We start from the raw sequence: 25,886 nt of genomic DNA on the forward strand, positions 1-25,886 counted from the left end.
AGTCAGTGTTTTGGTCAGAATGAATGCAAACACTTGCAACAGGAAGTCAGCGATGACTATTTTATGTTCTGGTCACCTGGTAAGAGGCAACCTGTCTCCAACCATCAGGGTCAGGCAGTCAGACTGATCGCCAGCGTGTTGCAGTCAGTCGGGCCTGATTTAGACTTCGGTGACTCTTTGTACAGCCCACCATGTAACCTGTGTCAGTGTAAGTAAGTTGTGTTACTTACACTAAGTACCAAACAGACCAATCACAACAGTCTTGGGCCGCATTGACCTGACGTGCCGTTACGTTTCTGTAAGTGTGAGCAAAGCTACGCCGCAGGTCACGTCGCTGGGTTTGGAAAAAGGTTTGTGGTTAAGACGTAGCATAAAATCCCGGTCAGTTTACATATGGATCACGTCTCTTTGCAGTGGAGGGCTCAGCTGGCTGTATTCTGAGTTAAACTGCTGTCCTGCAGCTTTTACGTCACTATTTGCAGATTTTTGAACTTCTGGTTCAGATCTGTGAGGTCCTGGCTGGATGCTGGATGTGATACCTGTATTCCAGACAGATGCCTGCCAGGTTGACTCATTCGGTTGCAGACTGATAGCAGACTGACTTTGTCTCATTGCTGTCTTTCAGTAATGCTTTAACAAACTGTGTCCAAAGTGAATGCTGAATACAGAGGATGAGAACAGCACCTACATATCTGATTTTTAATGATATTTTTCCTGCTTTCCAAAGACGATGCAGCAGCCGTGCAGCTTTCAGCTGCTCGTTACATGTGACTGCAGCACCATCATTAGCAAAGCGGTTGGTTGCAGGCGCTCGTGTCGTGTTGGCAGCGTGTCACCGTGCGACCCCGGCTGGATGTTTACAGCTCCACGCATGACAAACCGCGCCGCGTGTTTAGCTTAACAACGCTAATTAAAACGTCCTGTCAGAGGTTAGCGAGCATGCTAACGTTAACCACCGTCTAACATTAGACACTGCACGGCTCATCGCTCCGGCTTCTAAGCACTGACCTGTTTTTTCCTTCCATAGATTTCTTTCCCCATTTATTATGATCCTGCATGAAGCTGCTCGTGAACTGATTTGTGTAATTGTGCAACACAATGAGCGTGCACTCATCACGGAGCTGCAGTGAAGCTCTGTTTCCTTCACAAGAAGCAAAACTGCTCAGCGTGTGCAAACTGAAGTGGAAGAGAATCAAACCTTCAGCCTCCACCATCCCACCTGATCGATAAATCTGTGTGTGTGTGTGTCTTCAATAACAAACAGAAACTCACACACCGCCTCCCTGCACAGGAAGGACAACACAAGGCTGCTTTTGTCTGTTTGTGTGTTTCCATGGTGACTGAAACAACTGAAAAAGGCACGGACGAACGCAGAGAGCTAAATGGACGGGGAGGCTCTAATGGCAAACATTTATTTTAAGCAAAGAGCTAAAAATCAAAGTGAAAAACGCCGCCTGCTCTGAAAATCTGTCCCCAGAAGTCAGAGCGAGTCCTTCACAGAGATGTTTGTGTCAGACAATCAGATTCAACATGGAAGGAAAACTCAGATTTTTAAGGTTAAACTCTAGAGACTAGGGCTGGGCCATATCATACCGTTCACAGTAACACCGGTGTAATGTTGGGCAAAGATAAGAAAATGAAATATGGCGATAGAATATGGGTAAAACGCGCATGCGCAGTGCCTTTGTTTACATACGCACATGGCGGCGACGGAGAATGAGAAGAGTGAAAGCGGATCGTTGAGTGAAACAGATGAACCAGAACTGGTTTGTAAACATGCTGCAGCTTCACTGGTGTGGAACTGGTTTAGCTTTCGTCCGTCAGATACACAACAAAGCACTATTTTTGGTAGCGCATGCTAGCGGGCCGTCATTATTACCGTGTTGTTTGGAAAATACGGCGCACTTAAAATCAATCCTTTGATTTTTCTGAAAGTCGACAGAGCCCCTTATAACCCCGTGTGCCTTATGTATGAACTCTGGTTGTGTTTACTGACCTCGAAACGATTTTATGTGCACGGCGCTGGAAAATCTGTCAGATGTTTCAGTACGACTTTGCTAAGCTTAATCTGAAGCTCTTATGAAAGACTTCATTTCAAACTTGTGTTGGATAAGTAAGGAAGTGCAGTATTTGTACAGATATGAATACTTTGTGCCCGGCTCGTCTCTCACTGACTAACTGATTGGTAACTATGCCAATAAAATACAACATAGACTCTTGTCTTATTAATGAATTCATGTATTTATTTTGATTTGACCAAAAGAAAGATCAGTAACTGTCTGACCTGCTTGGTTTTTAAGTTTTTAAAAGGATGGAGCCGCCGCCTCAGACTGTACTCAGTAATCAATAATGTGAACCTCTCTCTGCTGTGGCTCTGAGTCGTGTTCAGCTGCTTCCTGCATGGACAGGTGAGTTTGCACCTGTGAGTGAGGAGTGTCTTTATCGGCTGATTTTTCATGAAATCATGAAATAATAAAATCTGAATTCTGACTTTGTCGCCTGTTTGTGACCCGTCAGTGAATCTGTCAGTTTTTATATTTTTTTAAATTTACTCAAAAGAAGGGGTTGCTGTAATTAGATTACTTTATGCAGGCATAGAGAATTACATTGAAGCTATTATGGGATGCTCGTATTAACGCACTTCATTTTCATTGTTAAGCTTCAAAGGGGAGAATCTGTAAGAGGACTTCATTTAAGTGAGCCGTGATGTGTGAGTGTGCTCGATGAACTCGTGATGCTCTCTGAGAGGCTGTTTGGGCCTCTGAGAGCGCTGCTGGAGCTGGCGGGAGGTTTTTAGGGGGGCTGTGGACCTAATTAGGTCAGGTTGGTTTTGTGTGTGGCTGGAAATGTGCACAATGAAGCCACACCGGAGTGGTTTTCTGGCAGGCTCTTATTTTGATTCATTTAATACATTTTTTGGCCTCATTGTCTCCGTCTGATTCGCAGCGGCGCGCTCTGAAACCTGATGAGGCCGAGGAGTAAATGGTAAAATTGCAGCCTGTGAGCCGGGCAGCATGATTCCACCGCGCTTTGTTCCCCGGGAGGGCTGCTCGCACGCGGACACACGAACCGATCGCATCTCAGTGTGCTGCGGCTGATGTCTCCACTGTACATTGTTTGTTTACAGTCTGTCTCCTGTTGCCCCGCAGCTCGCCACGTGGGACTCGGTTCACGGCCTGAACGGCAGCCTGAAGGAGAGCCGGATAGAGAACGGCATGCAGGGAGTCACGGTCAAAGTGGTCACGTTGCTGGTAAGTGGACGCTATTGTGGACACAATCAGTCGATCCATCTTCCTGTAAGAAAGGAGAGCACAAGCTGACCAGAAAACACGAGGTCAAAGGTCAAGACTTTTCATTTCCTCATAGTCTTCTTATTGTAAGCAGAGGGGTGGTCCTTTGTGATCATTAGAAAGAAGTAGGTTTAAGGGTCCCGGTGACAGCAGAGTAATTGGGGTAATCAGAGTAATCGGGGTAATCAGAGTAATCGGGGTAATCAGAGTAATCAGAGTAATCGAGGTAATCAGGGTAATCGGGGTAATCAGAGTAATCGGGGTAATCAGAGTAATCGGGGTAATCAGGGTAATCGGGGTAATCAGAGTAATCGGGGTAATCAGAGTAATCGGGGTAATCAGGGTATTCGGAGTAATCGGGGTAATCAGGGTAATCAGAGTAATCGGGTATTTCAGACGTCCCTTCCTTCAGCAGTGTTTGGTGTCCTCGGTCAGATGAGATTTGTTGGAATCCGAGGTTTGGTGCTCGGATGCCTTGTGCATGATAAAGATCTGCAGTAGCTGAATATCTCTTGTTAGCATTCACTGATGCTCCCTGCAGCTCCAAGAGCGTGCGATCCAGAGGAGGGCGGGCGCTGCATGGCGAGTAAATCAACAGCATAAACAGTGAAGCATCGCAGCGCCGTGTTTACATCTGTGCTGCTTGCGTTACGATGGATAGATCCACTCCAGGGTTGTTGTACTTGTTGTTATTATTACAGCATTTTCAGTTCAGTCCTTTAAGCGTCGGTTCAACTGCATCTCAAAAATATCAGCACAAAATAAACCCCAGAGAATCCACAGAAAGCTCTCAGCCAATAGAAGAACTGCTTTGTACGTTTTTAGGTTTGGTGTTTGATCAGCTTCGAGTCTCCGCGCTCGCTCGTGTTTCTCGGTCTAAGCAGCTCCTCAGGTCGCTGTGATTAGAAACACCAGCAGCAGCTTCCTCCAGCACTTCCTCTCGTGCCGGCACAGCGGCGTGGAGACGCAGGTGTAACCGAGCGAGACTAATACCTTTACCCTGCCATTCATCCACTGCAGCTGCAACACTTCAGGTCTCACGCTGCCAGAAACCTGCCCTCAACACTTTAACCACCAAACTCGGCACCCGTGCTTCTCTATGGAGAAACACAGCATGTGCCTCTGTGAACCTTCTTTATCCCGAGCACGCTGTTGTTTTAGGCTCTGCTCAGAGTCAAAGCGAGCCTCTCAGCGTGGCCTGTGGGAACAGCCCCCGCAGTCCCTGATTATTAAACATGGAGGTTCGTGTCATTCAGAAGATGAGGAGACGACGCCTTTCTGGGAATAACTGTAGATTGTGACCTGCCCTGTATTAGCATCATAGCTAAACGTGCAGTTATACTACCTGTGAACACGTCCTCTCCTGCAGACACCTGGTGCAGCCTAAAAAACAACCAAGTGAATCCAGATGATTCTGTTTAATATCTGAGATCGAACGGCTGAAAAGCTTTGAACAGAAAGACAAACGTTGTCTTGTTGCAGCACATTAAAGGCAGCGTCACATCGCCCTGTTGTGAATATTCAGTCTGGGCTTGCAAAGCAGATTTTCTCTTTAGTGCAGCTGGAGCCGAGTAAAGTTCAGCTTTGGGGTATTTTTGCATTTTTTAGGTCCATTTCTAAGATGCATGAAATGAAACTTTCAGCTAGTCAAACTCAGCTGGAGAGTTTTCACCGTTTGTGCGCTCTCCTCCTAAAGGCTGACAAAAGTTGATCTCGCTCTTTGTTTCTCGGTGTTTTTGCTCGGAGCTGCAGTTTGTTGAACGCACAGCATCGCTCGGCCCTTTTCTTCACTGCTCTTTCTCACTGCAGGAGGATCCTTTTGTCATGGTGGCGGAGAACATCCTCGGGCAGCCGAAGAGATATAAAGGCTTCTCCATCGACGTCCTGGACGCCCTCGCCAAGATCCTGGGCTTCAAATACGAGATCTACCAGGTGGGGCTGACCAGCAGTCTGTCATTTGGTTTGAGCACTAACTCAGCTTCACCTCAGCTCCAATCTCACCATTTAAAATACCGTTTAATTTCATTTATTCAGCACCAAATCACAACAACAGTCGCCTCAAGGAGCTTCACTGATTATAATCTCCAACTTTCCTGTTATCTCAAAGATTCTTGACAGAGCAGCTGTCAAACAGCTGGCAGATCATCTGCAGAGGAGAGGCTTTTGTTTTCGGGCCGATATAAACGAGCTTCTGAGACGTTGGAATAAACTCGCTGATTTTCTTCTTCTCCTTCCTCTCAGGTAGCGGACAGTAAATATGGAAGTCGGCTTCCCAACGGCTCGTGGAACGGCATGATTGGCGATCTAATCAACAAGGTAGGGCCTGCACCATCTTTCTGTTCTCTTACACTCGGTCACTTTGGAGCGTGAACAAAAACCCTTCCTCTCCCTCGCCCTGCAGAGAGCGGACCTGGCGGTGTCCGCCATCACCATCACGCCAGAACGGGAGAACGTGGTCGATTTCAGCAAGCGCTACCTGGACTACAGCGTCGGCATCCTGCTCCGAAAGCCCGAAGAGAAGATCAACATCTTCTCTCTGTTCGCGCCCTTCGACCTCGCCGTCTGGGCCTGCATCGCCGCCGCAATCCCCGTGGTGGGAGTGCTCATATTCCTCCTCAACAGACTGCAGGCGCTGCGCTCCTCGTCCCAGAATGCACCTCCCGGTCAGCCGGCTAACGGAGCGGGGTCGGGCACCCTGCACAGCGCCATCTGGATCGTTTACGGAGCGTTCGTGCAGCAAGGTGAGCGAAAGGTGACATCGAGAGGAACGCTGTTAGGGACGATTCGGAGCAGGCAGGCGTTCCCGTGTTCCAATTTTCCTCTTTCAGGAATTTGAGCAGTCATCATGCTTGACTGTGACTTTGTCCTCAGTGTTTTAAATGTCATGACTTTCCAAAAAGTTCTCTGTGAACACTTTCCAAGAATTCTGTAACAGAAAAAACTTCCTCTCGCTCCAAAATCTGTTGTTTCTGAGCGTCACCTCTGCCCCTGAAATGTCCTCAGTGTGGACGTAAAACAGTGCACACACACACACACACACACACGCTTTCCCTGCAGATGCATCCAGCTGCATCTATTATGGGCTGGCAGGTTGCCTGGGAAACCTTTTAGGCCTAACAGTGTGTGATTAGACGCAGCCTCTCGGCTCGCTGTGATGAAGCACCGCTCTCACCTGCCGGTTGGATCAGGTGGCAGGCGGGCTCCTGGTTGCCGAGAGCAACTGAGAGGTCGCAGGTCTGACGCCCACTCCAGCTCGTGAGCACAAACACTTGCATGATTTAAAAATGGGCACTCGACACTCGAAAATCCCGACGTCTGAATAACGACGTGTGTGTGTGTGTGTGTGTGTGTGTGTGTGTGTGTGTGTGTGTGTGTGTGTGTGTGTGTGTGTGTGTGTGTGTGTGTGTGTGTGTGTGTGTGTGTGTGATGGAAGAGATAATGTGGATAAAGAGGGCCAGAGAAAACAGAATGGTTCTCTGTGTTTTGTGGGCTTTTACGTGCCACTCCACAGCCAAATATCAAGCTCCATTAAAATTAATGCTTTCGGTGTGTGAACATATTTTATCTCAGGTATAATTTTACATCTGTGCTCAGAAGTAGGAAGAAAAATTCTAAAAAGGAAGTGAAAGAGATGATCCTGATCATTTAATCATGAATATAGATTACATTTGTTTTATAGTCTTCTTCACATGTAGAACTTTTCATTTTCCACTGCATTTCATTGCCTCGTGCCTGTGACATGTGCAATGACAATAAAGTTGAATTCTATTCTATTCTGAGATGCAAAGAAGAGATGCTTAAACTCTTCCACCTGTGTGCGCGCAGGTGGGGACGGTGTGGTGGGATCGGTCGCTCTGAGGATCGTCATGGGCAGCTGGTGGCTCTTCACGCTCATAGTTTGTTCATCGTACACCGCCAACCTGGCGGCGTACCTCACCGTGTCACGCATGGATCACGCTATACGGTGAGGTTCACACACACACACACACACTCGCCCTGACATGAACAGCTTGCTGTGCGTGTTTGTCTGCAGCTCCGGACTTTGTAAACATACATCTTTCATTCGCACGCTCCGAGCAGACACACACAGCATCCTGCCACAGCGATGGGTTTCTTCCATCAGCCAATCACACGCTCTGCCACAATCTGCACTTCCTGTCGGGGTCAGTGACGCTGACCTGCTTCTAAAGCTCCGCGAGCTCAGACATCAGGGACGGAAGAACTGACCTGAGCTATACGGGTGCAACGATATTCGTATCGATATTGAACCGTTCGATACAGTGCTTTCGGTTCGGTACGCATATGTATCGAACAATACAACATTTGTAATTTATTTTATCAACTTTCCTTCTGACGATGCTGTCTGTGTTGAGCGCTCAGTGAATCTGCGTTCGACTACTCCGCCTAGGCTGCACTGTCGAGCGCAGATCCACTGAGCGCTCAACACAGACAGCATAGTCAGAAGGAAGACCGCAGGGCAAGCTAGCAAGACAGAAGTTAAGCTCTCCTTGTAACATGGACCTCCCCCACTCTCATTCAGATCTGGCGTTTGGAATTATTTTGGTTTTCATGTGACGTATGACCCTGAAGGTAAGCGAGTCATGGACAAAGTAAAACAGTATGTTGGATGTGCCATGCAATGCTCAATTACATGGGTGTGAACTAGTGTGCTAGCGCAGTTAGCTCGTTAACGTGTTGGCCGTCTAGCCCCATGCACGGAGCGATCGGCGGTAGCTCGTTAACGGAGATTTGCCGTGTTGTGGCGTTAAGGTCATTTCAACGAGATTAACCTGAAAGCACTAGTGGGAACACAACGAATATGACTGCACATTTACACCGACATCATCCTAGTGCAAAGACAAAAACAACAAGCATGCTACTAACTTTAGCCGAGTCATTTAGACAGCTGTTAGCACATGATTCTCCTTATGTGTTTAATATGCTGCTGAGAATATAGCCCAGAAGAAGCGGATAGTATAGCTTTTATTTTGGAAAGAGACATTTCTCTGTAATAAACTCTCTTTTCCAAAGATGAGTGATTCCTCAATCAGATACAGGGCTTGCAATATCGCTAGCCCGACGTCCCGGAGCTAGCGATTTTTTTCAGTCGGGCTACCAAAATCTATCTCTGCCCTGCCCGTCGGGCTATTGTAGGAAGAAAAATATATGTCAATGCTTTTGCATTCTTTCAGAAATGTAGCTGGGTAATTATGTCATTGGCATCGGTGAGCCACTGTCAATATGTGACATATTGAAATCGCGTTTGAATTTGCGCTTGTTTTTTTGCTTTCACTTTGCAATCTTGCGAACTGTGTATAGAGAGCGACAGCACTGATCTGTGAGTGATGATAATTTGTGCACCAATTCCTCTGACATCGTCTTATTAATCGTTAGCTTACTATGCAAACATGACGCAGCAAGCTTAAACATGTGAGAGGTTGGTCGCGCAGAGAATCGCTGAGCTTATGTGAGTGAGTGTGTAAAAGCATTTCAGTTCTGCTGAGCCAAATAAGACAGGTCAGGGTGAAGAAGTGACAGCCAAAGAAAAGCTTACCACAAAACGGAGAAGTTATGACAAATCAGACTATAAGGCAAAAAGAAAGTGCAGCTTCATGGTTTCATGGACAAAAGAATTTCTGTGGCTGCGATATGACGAGCTAAATAACCAGGGCTGCACATAAGTGGTCCGCAGGTGCGCATTCGCTGTCAAAATAAAAAACACGCACAAGGGTTAGGGTTAAATTTAAAAACTGTACTTTTGAGTTAAAATATATATTTATAATTTTAATAAATGACAAATTAAAAAGGCATGAACATTTTTTTGTATCGAAAAAATATCGAACCGTGACACCAAAGTATCGAACCGAACCGAACCGTGAATTTTGTGTATCGTTGCACCCCTACTGAGCTAATATTGTAAACAATGAAACAATCCTGGTGGACGGCACGCTGGCTCAGAGGTTCGAGCTCTTCCTCGGAGAAACATGCTAATGCCCGACACACGCGATCAAGAGTTTCCCTTCCCGAAACATGACTGTACAAAAGATTTTCATCAACACTTTGGATCTTGATGTTTTTCATCTCCACCAGTGACGTTATGTGAATTTTTTCGTTGTCTGGTTGTTAGCAGGATTGTTCCAAGCGTTCTGAGCAGATTACAGCCAGATGTTAGCAGAGGTGGAGCCAATCCAGATCCAGGAAACAAACTTCAACTCAAACACAAGTTTCTGGGTCTCACGCAAAAATGAAACTATAACTAAAACCCAAACTGTAGAAAGCGACACATGAGAGCAGAAAGTTCTGTGTGTCCGGTTCTCCGACACACAGCAGCACTTTGTCGGGATCAGTGCTCAGACGATAAATAGGGAGCAAGGACTCTGCAGCTGGAGGAAGTTCACTCAGTCTTTATGATCTCAGAGGTCAGGCTGAGCTCTGTCCAGTAAGAGTACATTTATAGGGTTCAGGGTTTTAGAGACTTGCAGCTGTTCCTGCAACGGTACGTCCTGATTCAGAGTATCAGACACTGTCCACACCACTGCTTTACTGCACAGGACAGAAGCCTCCCATCCAAAGCTAACATCTGCGGGATTATGACTGAACGCCTCTAAATCAGAATCCTGCCTCGACGCAGGGATATCGTAGCGCTGTGGATCTGCTCGTATTGATTGATTGCTGGGTCGGGGATTTGTGCGTTGCAGAACAACTAATTGCTGCAATCTTTTGAAAGTTAGTGAGCAACTGTGGTTCTTGAGCTACAGCAGTCAGAAGGTCGGTGGTTCAATGCCCATCTACTGCAGTCTGCATGCTGCGTCCATCGGAGCGTGAGTGCATGCACGATGTTAGACGAGGCCGTTATGGGCTCGTGCGTGATTGGTTGAAGAAGGCACACCAATAACAAAAAGCACACTTAGAGAGAAAAGCTGTAACTAGCAGCCTGTTAACCATTTACCACTATAAGACCACGTGCACACAGAGACTTGGCTCGAACACAGGCTGCTTCTTCACTTTCTTCATCTGCTCCTCATTTGTGACATACAGTTTCAAATAGAGTAGAATAGAGTAGAATAGAGTAGCCTTTTATTGTACTGAACATGTACAACGAAACCAACTGTGGACGACACACAGTGGAGGACAAACTGCTAATAGGAGTGACGTCACATGGCTCTGTCCATCTTTTAAATACAGTCTCTGTGAGCTGATGTGGCGTGGAGCCGTCACTGCAACGGTTTGAAAAACAGAGACCAGACATTAAGCAAATTTGTGGATACTTAATTAAAGCTGTTTCCTCATTACGCCGATAAACACGTTGGAGTTTCTGCTGAATAAATTATAACATCTAAAGACCAGTTCTGTAAAACTGTAACTGAGTGACCTCGTCGGGTCTGCGGCGGCTAATTAGCAGCGAGCACAGCGTTTTCCGTCCACGGGAAGCTCGGCTCTTAAAGAGACGCCTGACTCGGCTGAACGTGGCCGCCGCTCCTCTGCAGCACCGTGTTAATTGCTCGGCCGACCTCGGGAGCTTCTCCCGCCGATTCTTAACCTTAAGGAGGGAACTAAAGAAACTGATTTACATCAGTGCTGTGGGAGGCTGGAGACGGGCTGCTCATCCTCTCTGATTTAACAAACCCCGAGAGAGGAGGGTGTGAAGGTGCAGCTGATCTGCAGATGGATTGAGCCTGCGCTGCTGAAACGGCTCTCGGCTTGAATATTTCTTCATGAAGGAGCCACGCTGCAGCGGCTGAGTTCAAGTATTTAATGCACTGCAAAAAAAAGCCCGTCTAACCAGCGCCGGCTGCCTCGCCGCTTCAGTCTTTTTCACATTTAACACTCTCGCTGTTGACGAAGAACGCGCTGACCTCGTGGCGAGGAGCGCTGGCGGATCTTGCAACTCGTCCAAAAGCCGAGGAGAGGGAAAGTTTGGAGATGTTGAAAGTTCATGTGTGATTTGCATAAATACTTAAATCCTCAGCACTAAAAAAAATACTCAGTTTGGTTTGTGAAGTGTGTTACGCAAGAAATGCAACGATAGCTGCGGACTCCTCTGGGCGAACACGGGAGCTCGAGCTGATCCAGTAACTCGTCCGTCACGTTCACCAAATATGAGGCAGGAAATTAAAAAAAGGCTGTTTAGAAGAAACCTCAACAGGAAACCGCAGTAAAAGGTTCAAAGCATGAAGGAGACCACTGACTCACACGGGTCAGTTTGGAAACCCACTGGAGTCTGAGCATTGTCTTCAGCTCATCCGGGACCAGGTCTTGGTCCTGAGCCGCCTCCTCCAGCGTGTCCTTGGTCTGCTCTGAGGCCACGCCCCTAATGATGCCAACTTTAGGCTTTAATACAGTTTAAACAGGTGAGTCATGGAAAAAATTAACCACAGAGAACAAAACAGACTCAGGGCTGGAGTGAGCCTCCAGTGGACATTCGAGGAACTGCAGTTTGTGGCATCTCTGGCACTTTCTCCGCTGCAGAGTTCAGCACACACTGCTTGTGATCTGTGAAGAAAACAAACATCAAAAATACAGAAATAAACTGTCCTGAGTTCACAGAGCATCACCAAAATTCACTGAAGTCTTTGTTTCATGACCAAAAGGAACCAAGCTGCTCTGAGTGATAACAACGATTTCCACCTCCTCAAACTTCTGCTCGGCCTCTTTAACCTTTCTGAGAACTTTTGCACAGCTCAATAAATTTCCTGCAGACATCTAATGAGCAGCTTTTAAGCTGGACAGATAAAGCTGACCCCCTTCATTGCAGCGAACCGACTGACGGTAATTTAATGTTCCAGGCGAGCAGGGCTCACCGTGACTCATGTTGTTTGAACAAACAGGCAAACACGAACCCGTCACAGGGTCAGAAACTCTCGTTTCCAGAAACAACCTGGAAAAACAAGAAGAGTCGCAAAAGTGGGAAATATTTGACTTTGATTCAGACGTTTTTCTGCAAATGTGCAGAGATGGGATCGGTCAGCGACGGCTTATAGATCAGGAGTGTGTCCGCTTACAGGAGCCGCACACTCAGAAGAAATCCGCCCGCCTGAGCAGACACGGCGTGTTGAACAGTCTGCGCCTGAGTTTGATCCTCCAGGATATTTCACCTCGTTCGCTTCACAATTCAGATTTAAATTTAAATAAAATTGGAGTTCATAAAGAGAAGCCTGGAGCAGCTCTTCATATTCAAAAGTACAACTTTCCTCATGTTGTAAATACTTTTTAGTATCAGGGTGTGTCAGAGTGTGATGAACCCCAACTCGCAGACCGGCCGCTAAGTCAACGACTTCACCGCCCAGCTCGTTCAGCTCCCTGGATCAGCACCCCGACCCGGAGGGCTCAGGCTGAGAATCACGACCTTTTTCTCTGACTGGAGTCAGGTATGAGGCCTCCACTCGGGCTCTTTGTACCGCAGTGATAATGTGTTTTTTTCTCACTGAAACCCAAAAACACTCGAGTGCTGAAGCGTGAGCGGTGTCAACGGCGTTGGCGAGTGTTTGCCTCCCACCCAGCGCCGCAGGCATCAGATCAAAAGCAATATTTCATTTTTCTCTCTTTTTTTGTTGTCGTCTTCACCTCGATAAAACCCGAGTGGTCCGACATCAAAGTCCGGAGCCTCTTTTTATATCGTCACCGGCCATCATCGCGCCTCTGTGTGCGGCTCTGCCCAGGTTTCAGGTTCAAAGACCCAACTGCTCCGAGCCCTTGTTGTTCAGCAGCTCCGTTTCCCTTTAGAGTGTTCGGCATCCGGAGTGGCCATTAATGCTGCTCTGCATTCACGGCCGAACAACACAATCAGAGGTGGACGAGCTCGATCGGAGCCAATCAGATCAGAACAGCGATTAGCTGCTGGAGCAAGGCGGCGATCACACGGGGGTCCGTGCTGCCACGGCTACTGAAGATGAAACACTAATCAGGACGTCTGAAGGCTTTGCAGGAGGACTGCGGGGTGTTCACAGTGGCCGACCTTCACTTTGCATCCGGAGATCAATCCTGAAAGTCCAAAATTCAGGTTTAACTCACAGCCAGTCCTGCCTGAAATCATTGTTTAGAGAGCTGTAGTCATCTTTAATGTGGCACAATGCTGTTAGACAACTGGAGAAATCACTGCTTTGAAATCTCTCGTTACTCATTTGAAGTGAAGCAGATTTTTATTCAAATCAGTTTTTATTTCAAAGGATTTTGATACAACGTCAGGAAAAGGTTCCCAGTTAAACCATCGTGCTGACAGGAAGTGTGTGCACTTCATCACACGTACAACACATCTGGCTTCCAGTACAAAACGAGCAGCTCATCAACACCGAAGACGGCCCCTCAGCAGGCCACAGCAAACTGGCCAATCAAGAGAAAGTGGGCTTTTAGGAAGGGGCGGGGTCCTTAAAGAGACAGGAAGTAAAACGGCTCACTTCAGTCAGAGAAAAAGTGAATCTGGATTCTTCTGCACTGCGAGTAGTTGAAAGCTACTCCAGAAGTTCAAGAGCAGTCCTGCAGCTCCTCACTCTGTTTAGGAGTTTAGCTTGTCTTCACTGCACACACACACACAGGATGCACGAGTACACTTGTGACACGCTCGGCACAAATGCACAGCTCAGGTACGTCGCCGTTTATCTGGGCGGTGCGTGCGGAGCGTTATCTCTCACTTCCTGTCTGAAGGTTCAAAACAGCCATTAATATCAGCTCAGCTCCGCCCTCTTCTGTCTTTACTCATCCGGGAATCAAATCCCCGCTGACATTTCCATCAGCAGGCCGGCGGCGTCACTCCGTGACAGGCGGCTCATTGAACAGCGTGACGCCTAAATGCTGAAATGTTGCTTTTACTGACACTCGCAGATTTGCACGTGATGCAGACTTCCTTTAAAATCTCCTCAGACAACAGAGCGGTCTCCTCTCAGAGCGACAAACATCAAGCCCGCAGCTGCGCGTGTGGACGCAGCGACGCGTGTGGACGCAGCGACGCGTGAACGCGCGTCCTCGCTCAGATTTACGACGCGTGTCTGTGAAGGATTTATTATTTCAAAGGCTCAGCAGGCTCTGTTTATAAATATAGATCAGGACATTAACAGTTATGAGGAACAGAAAGTAAAATATAATAATGATAAATATCGTTTAACAAAGTCAGGTTTCCCTTTTAGCTCGTTGACGCCTCGAACCGCACAGCGAATCATAAACGCTGCCTTTCAGGAAACGTTTACTTCACCTTCACTCAGACGGCGTCTGCTTCGGTCCAAACAACAACAGTGAATGCTCACGCCCGCCGGTCATATCCGAGTATTTATTATTGATATGTGCAGCAGGACTTTATTTACTTTCATTTCCACAGGCTGTGTGAAGCTGAAGCCAAACGGTCAGTACACACTCACAACATAAAGAAGACTTTTCATTTTAAAACCGTCGATTCATCTCCAACTTTGTCATCAATACTGAGGCCTCGGAGATGAAGCCGGTGCAGAAAATGCCTCAAAGCTGAAATAAAACTTCTTTATTCAGATTAGTTTAGTGTCACTGCCGTCTGATTGGTTGTTTGTCCTGAGTCCTTATGAGTTGGCTGGCTTTGTCCCATCTCCCTCCCTGAGCCTGGTTCTGCCCGATCTTCTTCCTGTGAAAACGGAGTTTTTCCTTCCCACTGTCGCCAAAGTGCTTGTTCACAGGTGGCCGTCTGATCGTTGAGGTTTTCTCTGTGTTACGATCTCTAACTTACAATAGAGAGCACTGTGAGGTGACTGTTGTTGTGATTTGGTGCTGCATAAATAAAATTGAAGCAAATTTTTGTGTTGAGCTCAACAATCTACTTTAAATTGCTCACAATAAGAGCATTTCATTTAAGTCAGATTGTATGTTAAAAACAAAAACGTATTAAATCAGCCACGGAGGAGCCAGCATGAGGTTACATTTAAAGAATATGAACGAACATGACACATTCAAGCAGAAAGTGACAAATGTCAGATTTACAGTAACATTTTGGGCGTCCGGACCAAAGCTGCAGACGAGGGAAGGATGTTTCTCAGATTTCAAGTGGAAGTGAAACTCCCGCCCACTTGTACATAAAATAAGAAGGTGTAAATACAGGACATAACTTCAGCTCCACAGGTCAGAAATCACCTTTTACACCGGCTGGGTGACACACTGACCCCTCGCTGAAGAGGCCGGCACTTTAACCGAGCGCACTCGTCAGACTGCGGTTTCCTGTCGGTTCGTTTAAAACAACGCTCTTTGGTCTGAAGTGGTCTCAGATCCCAGCCTGCAGGGAGGAGCGGGGGTCCCAGCAATGACCCACACTGACCTCTGTTTATTCCACACATTACTGTTTAAACATAATTACAGAACCAACACGATGGAATCAATCGCAGCAGGAACAAAGAAGCGCGAGGCCTTGTTGGCGCGAGACGACTCCTCCAGAGAACAAAACACATCGATTCACAGACTTTAACAAAGCAAAAACAGACAAATTAGTGTGTGACTGCATCTGAGCAGAAAGTGTGTTTAAAGTATTTTTAGCCTGGCGGGGAACCTCCGAACACTCGTCTGCCATCGAGCTGTTTCAGTTTGGACCACATTAGGTTAGCTGCAGCACCTTCAGACCGAGCCTCCCTTTGAAGTCTTATGATGGAAACATTAGTAAACCGACTGGCTTACAGCAGGTATGTCAAACATAAGGCCCAGGGGCTGGAATCAGCCGTGCAAAGACTCCAGTTTGGCCCACTGGGTGGCTCTGGAAAACGTTTTCATGTTTCACAATATTTCGACAGAAAAAATAAATACAAACATAAAGAAATTACCAAGTGAAGCAGAAACTACAAAGGTCCCAACCTGATGCAAACCAGTGATATGACATCAGGGACATGTTTGGGCTCCATACTGTCATACTACCTCCTCCATGTTTGGTAGATGATGTGGTAAACTTCAGATCCTGAGATTTTCTGTCTTTCTCTGTGCCTTTCTCGTCCCATCATTCTGGTGATCTTGGTTCCACCTGTCTGGACCTGGGCTGCTTCTCTCAGATGTCTTCATGTTCCTCATTGTAAACTCTGTATTTCCATTTGTAAGGACTCTGAACTCTTTGAGAGTGTGTTTGACTTGGTGAAGGTTTAGTTCAGAGGATCCTGTGGTCTTTTAGGTCTTTCTTTTAGGTCTTTAGGCCTCCTTCACTTGCAACAACATCTCTTTGGACCTCATCCTGAAGTTTAGCGTTCCATTTGAATTCTTTGTCATAGGTTTGCTGATGCAGATTTAAAATTGTCTTTGTGTTCCCGTTGAACTATGTGGAGCTCTGTTTGTACTTATTAAAATGACAGAAACTGCGAGCCGCTCAAACACCTGAAGGCGATGGAAGAACGAATCAGCTCTTCTCGCGGTGTCCTTGATTACAACCAGTCTCCCACCTCTTCAGTGTCCACAGGCTCCACGTCTCCACAAACCTGTAAAACACTGAAATCAGTTCACCGTCACACCAGGCGTCTGGAGACATCCATACACTTCCAGTTAATTTGTCACACTGTAGAAATAAAACACAGAGACAGACTTTAGAAAGGTATGAAGAGATGAGCATAAGCAAACAATATAATGACATGACAACATGTGAATGATTATGATCGGTAATTACTTTGGACTCTCCGACTGCTGTATGACTGAGGTCACGGCTGCAAACTGGATGTGTGCACTGAGCCTCAGATGGCCCTACACGAGCCTCCTCCAGTCTAATGTCCTTCACCTGTGCTTCACCTCTTACCTTCACCTAGTTTGTTTTTAACAACCCTTCCATTTCTGTCCTCCAGGTCTTTCCAGGACCTGGCGAGGCAGATCGACGTGGACTACGGCACTGTGAGGGACTCGGCGGTCTACGACTACTTCAGGAACAAAGGCACCAACCCTCTGGAGCAGGACAGCACCTACTCAGAGCTGTGGAGGACCATCAGCAAGAACAACGGCATGGATTACTCCGTGTCCAGCCCGTCAGAGGGAATACGCAAGGTACCGCAGAGGTGCTGGTGTGTGATTGTAATAGAGTAAAATCATCAGCTTTGGTTCTAACATCCATGGTTTGGCCTGCAGATGCAGCAAAAATAAATATCTCATAAATCACTGACGTGCAGTGGAAGCATGCAGAGTTAGTGGGAGAGCAGGGGTCAAACACCAGCGGCCTCCAATGAAAACCCAGATCAAATGTCCGAGTCAGCTGAGAACAGCTGTGTTCAACACTGGCTTGCTGTAGTAGTTACAATATTCACCTGACATGTGAAATCTTGAGCCTGGGAGGAAACACAAACCTGGATAACCTGAAGTGTATCCTGTAAAAATCCTTATCCAGCCAGACAGGTGGGTCTGTGGGAAATAAGGGGGCGTTCCTGTTACGTTTGCCTCTTTGATGGACAGGTCCATAGTGCCACGGGCAGCTGTAGCCGCTAACTGGACCAAATGTCCCCGGTTTCTCTGGGAGACCAGATCCAGATGGTCCCAGCATCCTACCCCACCTGTTTTAACTCAAGCTGAAAGCGCCTCTCTTTGCTGAGTGTCCAAAGAGGCCACAGATCGGATGAAGGGATTACAAAGTGGGCTGTGCTCGTGTCACATGTGCTTGGTGTGATGCTTGTTATGGACAAATAACAGACCAACACTCAGCTTCAGATCTGACAGGCTGTTCCTCCCAGTCACAGCCCTGCAGGTCTCACTGCAGGACAGTGGGGTCTCTTAATAGGACACTCTCCCCTCAGGGGCCCGAGGAAGGCCGAGTGCTCCGACCTGTTGTTTGGTAGAAGCACAAATGGCAGTCGGGGTCCGTCCCTCGAGCAGAGGTGATACACGTATACTCACATCTGCACTTCTCATCAGGGGCAACTTCAGATTGGAGGGGTCCGCGTCCTCTCCAGAGCGCAGTCCCAACCTCCAGGTAAAAGTAACAGGAAGTCGTGCTCAAAGTTTCCCCCTTTCTAATGAAGGGCTGAGCAGCTGAACTCTTTCATGCTATTTCCCCTTTTTTGCAGTAAACCCTGCAGCACTCGTTCCTCCAAGAACACCATTTGTGTGTTATATTGATGCACGCATATCAATAATGGTGAAAACAGAAGCACACGCTCCTCCTGCGTTATTCCCAGCAGGCCGCATGCAAAGACACTCCTCTGTTTACCCATTACTTAATTTCAACAGCAGTTTCACAATATCCCAATTAGTGTGTGTGTGTGTGTGTGTGTGTGTGTGTGTGTGTGTGTGTGTGTGTGTGTGTGTGTGTGTGTGCGTGTGTGTGTGTGTGTGTGTGTGTGTGAGAGAGGTGGTGTTTCTCTGCTCTACACTGTTGTGCTCATAGATCTCCCAAAAAGCCGATGACAAATTAGCGTCAAAGACAAATCGTCTCCGAGCGCATCCATTATTCAGCCATTTGCATGATAAACATCCCCACAGATTCTTTGACGGTTTCTCCCCACAGTCACACACACACACACACACACACACACACACACACACACACACACACACACACACACACACACTCTCTAATCAGTTTTATTGCTATTGTCGACTGCTTCCTCCCACACGCTGCTTGAGACTCACATCCAGAAGCTGCAGTCACAGGACTTTTAGGCACCAGTGCAAACTGTAAGACGACCTCATACATGACTCTTCATAACCAGGACGTCCTCAGCTTTGATCAGTGTCGACTCCGAAGCTTTCCATGAACTGAGGTGACCGCAGGGACTGAATGATCTGGAGCGCGTTTGTCAAATCCTGGATCTGAGCTGGAAAAACAAACGAACGTTTTTCCTGTCAAACTGAGTTGTCTTTGACATTTCTCATAGATAAACTACAGAAATGGGAACAAATGATGTGGTTTGTAAATAAGCAGCTAAGAGCCTAAAGACATATAAAGCTGGTTCTTTGCCAAACTGTGTTATGTGCAGACACAGCGCTCGCTTTGCTGGGATGTCTGCACCAGCGTGAGCCGAGTGTTTGTGCTGCAATATGAACTCTAATCATCTTAAATCTTAGATTGAATGAAACTCAAACATTTCTCATGAATAAAAACTGATGACAGATATAAAACTACAGTAACTGTGACGTGAATGAATTTCCACGTTCAAATTCTTCATGTTGTTCACACCGTAGAGCGAAAGCTTTGTACTGCAGGTATCTTTGTACGAATCAGAAAACCGTGTCTGACGAGGAAGAATCGTTCGATGAGTCGGGCTCCGAATAACAACTAGAAACACCTGGAGTGTCGACGGGACGAACTCTGACTAAAACCGAGAATAGTAAAAGACTGATTAATCTGAAATATTATGTTTAAATACATGTTTTCAGTAACTCGTGTATATTTTGGGACGTTGGGGACGAACATGTCATGAGCGCCTCAGCCTAACTGAAGAAACAGCTCTAGGCTCTGATGTTTAAACTACGAGAGCGATCGAGGAGGAAGTCGACTTTTTGGCACAAGTTTGAAATTCTCATTTGCATTTAAATGCATCAGATCTCAGTGACATCGTGTTATTTCTGGCCAATCTCAGCCCTGCTTTCGCCACAGCTCGGTGAGAGGGCGGGGTCGGGAGGGCGTGCAGGGATTGGCTAAGACGAAGCAGTAAGCTTTGTAAGTTTCTGGCCTCTGCAGGATTATCAGGCTGGAAAAATAAACCCTGGAATATTTTGTATGCATTGTGCAGCGTGATTCCTGTAAGTCAGCCTGGAGACTGAACCTTCCTGTAAAAGTTACTGATGGATGGATGAGAGTCTTCAGATAAATCCTGACGTCACTTCCCAGCATTCGCTGTCCCGCTGGCTGAATGCAGACGAGCTGTGAGCTCTTCTCGGGGTTGTGAGAGCAGGTCGGGGGTCTGTCTGTGCTTGGTGCCCTGATTCGTCCTCCTTTGATTCAGAGGAATGTCTCCTCTGCTGTCCCTGTGTCCTCTCCTAGCGTAGCACGGTGCACATCCTCATCTCCTCAGAGAGAGAGAAGCCCCTCCCTCCCTCCCCGCTCTCTTTAAATAAGAGGACGGAGCTAACAGCAGCACCTGCACGCAGCAGATCATCAGACAGACGTGACGTCGTCATTAGTTTGTAACAGCGGGGAGGATCTGAGAAAGAGGAGCGCGCAGAGTTTTCAGTTATAGTGAACAGGTTGAAGGAGGCAGATGCAGCAGATCTGCTGACACAGTGAAAAAAACACCGACAACCTCATCCACTTCACCCCACCTGCTGCTGCTCCCGTATCTGTGTTACTGTCATCTCCTCACCCGGCCGGGAGGAGCACACCAGCCTGACTAACACTCCTGCAGGTATTTAGCATCACAAAGAGACTTAGACACATTTACAGAGCGCAGCTGCAGCTGCACGAGGTTATTTATAGAGATGTATGCATGCAGGGGAGGAAATCACACTGCAGGATTTATAAGCTAATTTGTTTCGGTGTCAACATTTCAAAGTGAAGAAAACAAATGCAAACATAAAAAATGTATTCAAGACAGAATATATCCAAGAAAAAGTCTGTAAGCGTGGATATCTGAGGCACTATCAAATATTTATGACTGTGCAGTCGTGAGACCAGCCGACAGCGACGTTAATAAATACCCATGGCGCCGCGTGCATTTCCACACGTGACACGGTCACTGTGGAACTGAATCAGGATCTGAGGGTAAATACGGTCGGTGTTCTTGTGCACAGTGTCGGGTCAGCTGCAGACTTCAGGTTTAGCTCTGCTCTGGATGAAGCCGCCGGAGAAAAGTCTGAATCCAGTAACAGCGGAGGCATTTGAGAGTCGCTGATGATGACGAATAAGAAACCATCAAATAACCATATCCCCCCCCCCCTCTCCCCCTCCTCTGTGTCTGCAGGCAAAGAAGGGTCCCTACGCCTTCCTCTGGGACATGGCGGTGCTGGAGTACGTGGCCCTGACGGATGACGACTGCACCGTCACCGTGTCGGGAAGCAGCATGAGCAGTAAAGGCTACGGCATCGCCATGCAGCACGGCAGCCCCTACAGAGACCTCTTCTCACAGAAGTAAGTGAGCTCGTGTTGCGGAGGAGGGAAACCTCCTTATTCCCAAACTGCACCTGTAAAGCTGAACTTTACCTGGCAGGAGTCAGGGTGGAGGTGGCAGGAGTCAGGGTGGAGTCGGCTGGAGTCAGGGTGGAGTCAGGGTGGAGGTGGCAGGAGTCAGGGTGGAGTCAGGGTGGAGGTGGCAGGAGTCCGGGTGGAGGTGGTAGGAGTCAGGGTGGAGTCAGGGTGGAGGTGGCAGGAGTCAGGGTGGAGGTGGCAGGAGTCAGGATGGAGGTGGTAGGAGTCAGAGTGGAGTCAGGGTGGAGGTGGTAGGAGTCAGGGTGGAGGTGGCAGGAGTCAGGGTGGAGGTGGTAGGAGTCAGGGTGGAGGTAGTAGGAGTCACGTGGAGTCAGAGTGGAGGTGGCAGGAGTCAGGGTGGAGGTGGCAGGAGTCAGGGTGGAGGTGGTAGGAGTCAGGGTGGAGGTAGTAGGAGTCACGTGGAGTCAGGGTGGAGGTGGCAGGAGTCAGGGTGGTCAGGGTGGAGGTGGTAGGAGTCAGGGTGGAGGTAGTAGGAGTCACGTGGAGTCAGAGTGGAGGTGGCAGGAGTCAGGGTGGAGTCAGGGTGGAGGTGGCAGGAGTCAGGGTGGAGGTGGTAGGAGTCAGGGTGGAGGTGGTAGGAGTCACGTGGAGTCAGAGTGGAGGTGGCAGGAGGCAGGGTGGAGGTGGCAGGAGTCAGGGTGGAGTCAGGGTGGAGGTGGTAGGAGTCAGGGTGGAGTCAGGATGGAGGTGGTAGGAGTCAGAGTGGAGTCAGGGTGGAGGTGGCAGGAGTCAGGGTGGAGGTGGCAGGAGTCAGGGTGGAGTCAGGGTGGAGGTGGCAGGAGTCAGGGTGGAGTCAGGGTGGAGGTGGCAGGAGTCAGGGTGGAGGTGGTAGGAGTCACGTGGAGTCAGAGTGGAGGTGGCAGGAGTCAGGGTGGAGTCAGGGTGGAGGTGGTAGGAGTCAGGGTGGAGTCAGGGTGGAGGTGGCAGGAGTCCGGGTGGAGGTGGCAGCAGTCAGGGTGGAGTCAGGGTGGAGGTGGCAGGAGTCAGGGTGGAGGTAGTAGGAGTCACGTGGAGTCAGAGTGGAGGTGGCAGGAGTCAGGGTGGCAGGAGTCAGGGTGGAGGTGGTAGGAGTCAGGGTGGAGTCAGGGTGGAGGTGGTAGGAGTCAGGGTGGAGTCAGGGTGGAGGTGGCAGGAGTCCGGGTGGAGGTGGCAGCAGTCAGGGTGGAGGTGGCAGGAGTCAGGGTGGAGGTGGTAGGAGTCAGGGTGGAGTCAGGGTGGAGGTGGCAGAAGTCAGGGTGGAGGTGGCAGGAGTCAGGGTGGAGGTGGTAGGAGTCACGTGGAGTCAGAGTGGAGGTGGCAGGAGTCAGGGTGGAGTCAGGGTGGAGGTGGCAGAAGTCAGGGTGGAGGTGGCAGGAGTCAGGGTGGAGGTGGTAGGAGTCAGGGTGGAGTCCGGGTGGAGGTGGCAGGAGTCAGGGTGGAGGTGGTAGGAGTCAGGGTGGAGTCAGGGTGGAGGTGCGTACCAGAGGAGTTGGACTTACAGAACGTGCACTCAGCTTGTTCCTTTAATGGTGTAAAAACATTTAAATCCAGAAACACGCGTTGCAGATCCGATCAGCTGTTCATAGCTATCACATGTCTGCTATTACCTGCCAAGACAGGAAGTGATGTCATTTTCCATGTAGTTTTTCCCCTACAGGGCCTTTCAAAGGTCTCCTGCTGTTTACTGGAGTCGTGTCTGACTTGGTGCCTTTCTGTGTAGTTTCTGGGAGACTCAGAACTCAAACTGCACTGCTGGAAATCGTTTATTTTGATGCTGTTTTTTGTGCAAATCGTGCACAATAATATTTATTTTGTTTTTCCTGTAAATTTCCTGTGCTTGCAAACTATTTTGTGCAACTTTTTTGCCTTTACAGTTTTGAGGGACAACATCTGAAACTTCACAAGTAAAAAAACTAAAAGTATTTTGTAGTTTATTGCACTTTTGTGCAATTTATGTAATTACTATGGACTTAATGCATGCATGTTATTAAAATTTGGGATATAGCTGTTGTATTGACGTATAACAACTTGACATGCTCCCAAAGATGGCACTACAGCAGGTAAAAGTAAAAGAGATCAGCTCTGCAGACTTGGTTCTGTGGTGGGCTTTAAAGGGTTAAAACAGCTCACAGAAGATGTTCAGGCTAATATCTGCCCGAGCAGGCCGAGCCGCAGTGAATGACTGTCGGAGGTGCAGAGTGCAGTCCAGCTGTACAGCGACTGAAACGTGTTTCATTGTGATGTGGAGCGGTCTAATTCCTGCAGTAATGTGTTCCCCGTGTTCAGGTGGGAGCGAATGATCTGATGGGTCTGCTGACATTGTGATAACGTGAGCCTAACGTCAGCTGGATTGATGTTAGCCTATAACCAGCTGTTGTTGTTGCCAGCTGTCCGGACATGTGACATGTGAGCGTCACATGTGACAATATCGGGAGTAAATGAGGAGGAAGAGGATGCTCGGTGGCGTCTCCTTCATATCTTTAATACCAGAGTTTAGATACGCCTCCAGCTTCTCCTTCCACATGTGTGTCTCCAGCCACACAATCAGTCAGAAGGCGGAGTCCAGTCACTGCATTCAAATATGGCGGGGAACATGGCGGCTTCCACAAACAACAAACCTGCTCTGGAGGTTTAATTACATTAATTATAAGTTTATGAGGATGCATCAGTTTGTTGGTGCAACTACACACCACTCTTTGTGTACTGACTTTAGGGAACATTATGCTCACCCCATTGGTGTTGGATTACAGAAATCAAGAGGTGCACAAACAGAGGTTCGTGAGGGCAGAGCACGTGGCGTTGGTCCAGATGTCCACACTGCATCACGTGGAAATGTGAACGCCCGCTCCGATGTCTGACCCATCCGACCTCATCCCGGGAGGCTCAAACATTTTTCTGTGCTTGTTTCAATAAAAAAGTGCAGATCTGAGCTGCTGTGATGTAAATGTTACATCTGCAGTTTCTCCACGTTTGATCGGTCCAGGTGCACGGCGCCCACGCTCAGCGCCGCCAGTGTAGGAAGCTTTATTTAAAATAGATATGGGTTCATAAAGCAGATAACGCGTACGTGCTGAAAACACGGGCTCTCTCGCTTTCCGATGATGTTTCTGTTTCCACGGAGGCTGTAAACACGATCGCCGGGGCGCGATGGCGTCGCTCTGAGTTTGAGCCTTAAACGACAGTCGGAGGCGCGACTGCGCGGCAGCGCTTTGAATAAAAGCTTGTGTTTTGTGCAGCGAATGTGAGCCTGAGGAGGAGTTAATGATGAAGGCTGGAGGCTTTTGTCAGGAGTTTGATCCCCTTTGCTGACATTAAGGCTTCATTATCTTCCTGTAAATCCTCCGATGTGAGTGAAGAGTCCTCACAGCGGCGCCGTCTGAGCCAATTACGGCAGGCTGCTTTTAAACGTACGCTAACGAGGCGACACTTTGACTGGAGGATGAATCGGTGTCACGCCGACTAATCTGAAACTTCACGGAGGAGTGCAGGTGTTTGAAAGTTGGAGAAGTGCTGCAGCGCGAGGTGAGGAACACCTCCTGCAGGCAGACTTTGCTCGCCATTAAATCAATAACCGCGCTCGGCGCTAAAGTCAATTAAGCTCACATGAAACGAGCCCGTATTAAGGGCAGCGTTGTGAAGCAAATGGGATTATTATGTGTAAACAGAAGGCCGCGTGCTAATTACTCACTCGATTTTGCGAGGCAGATGTCTCAACACGGGCTGCGAATTTTGAGGAAATTCAATCTTCCCTCCAGATGAAACGAGCGAGGCCGAGAGCCCCAAACGCAAATTGATCCCAGAGCGAGTTTAAACACCTCGTAGATCATTTAGTAAATCTCCACATTATTACATCATGAAATTAACACCGAGCGCCCGAAAACTCAAAACTTTCTCATCCGTCTCGTATCGATCGGCTCCGAGAACGAAGAGGAAGGAAGCTGATGTAAGAGGTGACCCACGTCGACAAAGTGGCCGCCAAACATAGGAAGCTAGTTTTCGTGGGGTTTGAGAGCTTCACACGTCCTTCCAGGAAACAGGTCGTTAATACTGAGGTAAAAGTGGAGCAGGTGGACAGAAAACACCCGTCTGCCGCTGAGTCTGCAGGTCCAGAATTTTAATAAAACCTACGACGAGATTTATCCTTGAAGCTGTCTCCAAACGTGAAACAGAGGCTGAGACAAAACCAGGTCGACGGTGAGGGATGATTGGTCGCGACTCAGAAAACAATCTGAAGTTTTTATAGCACAAATAAGCTCCGCCTCCCCTGCAGCACTGAGTGTGTGCGAATGCGGTCAAAGCCCTTTCCCCGCTGTGCGAGAGCCTCACTCCAGAGTGCTCGTGTCTAACCTTATGCACAAGATGCCCTTTGACCCTGCTGTAGGAGACGTGTGGTTTTACACTGTGTGAAAATCCTTGAATGCGCACAGACGTCAGTGGATCCTGGAAGCTGACAGCTGTTTGTAGCCTGTTAGCCTGAGTCAGTGTCTGACGGCTGCCTCCAGATTCAGGTAAACAGTCATCGAGTTGCAGTGATGGTAATATTATCCACAGCGTGTACAGCGTTCCACATC

At 48.1% G+C, this 25,886-nt stretch overlaps 1 protein-coding gene across 2 annotated transcripts in view; it reads left to right on the forward strand.

Moving 5' to 3' along the window:
* grid1b (glutamate receptor, ionotropic, delta 1b) overlaps nt 1-25,886 on the forward strand; it is a 621,235-nt gene that overhangs the window by 575,194 nt on the left and 20,155 nt on the right. For both annotated transcript variants that reach the window (XM_080873797.1, XM_080873798.1), the window contains exons 9-15: nt 3,150-3,251; nt 5,100-5,222; nt 5,532-5,606; nt 5,692-6,031; nt 7,116-7,254; nt 17,051-17,246; nt 21,092-21,258. In XM_080873797.1, the coding sequence (XP_080729923.1) occupies nt 3,150-3,251; nt 5,100-5,222; nt 5,532-5,606; nt 5,692-6,031; nt 7,116-7,254; nt 17,051-17,246; nt 21,092-21,258 (1,142 nt within the window). The remainder of the gene's footprint in view (nt 1-3,149; nt 3,252-5,099; nt 5,223-5,531; nt 5,607-5,691; nt 6,032-7,115; nt 7,255-17,050; nt 17,247-21,091; nt 21,259-25,886) is intronic.

The sequence above is a fragment of the Rhamphochromis sp. 'chilingali' genome (genome assembly GCF_963969265.1).
Source record: "Rhamphochromis sp. 'chilingali' genome assembly, chromosome: 22".
NCBI lineage: Eukaryota > Metazoa > Chordata > Actinopteri > Cichliformes > Cichlidae > Rhamphochromis > Rhamphochromis sp. 'chilingali'.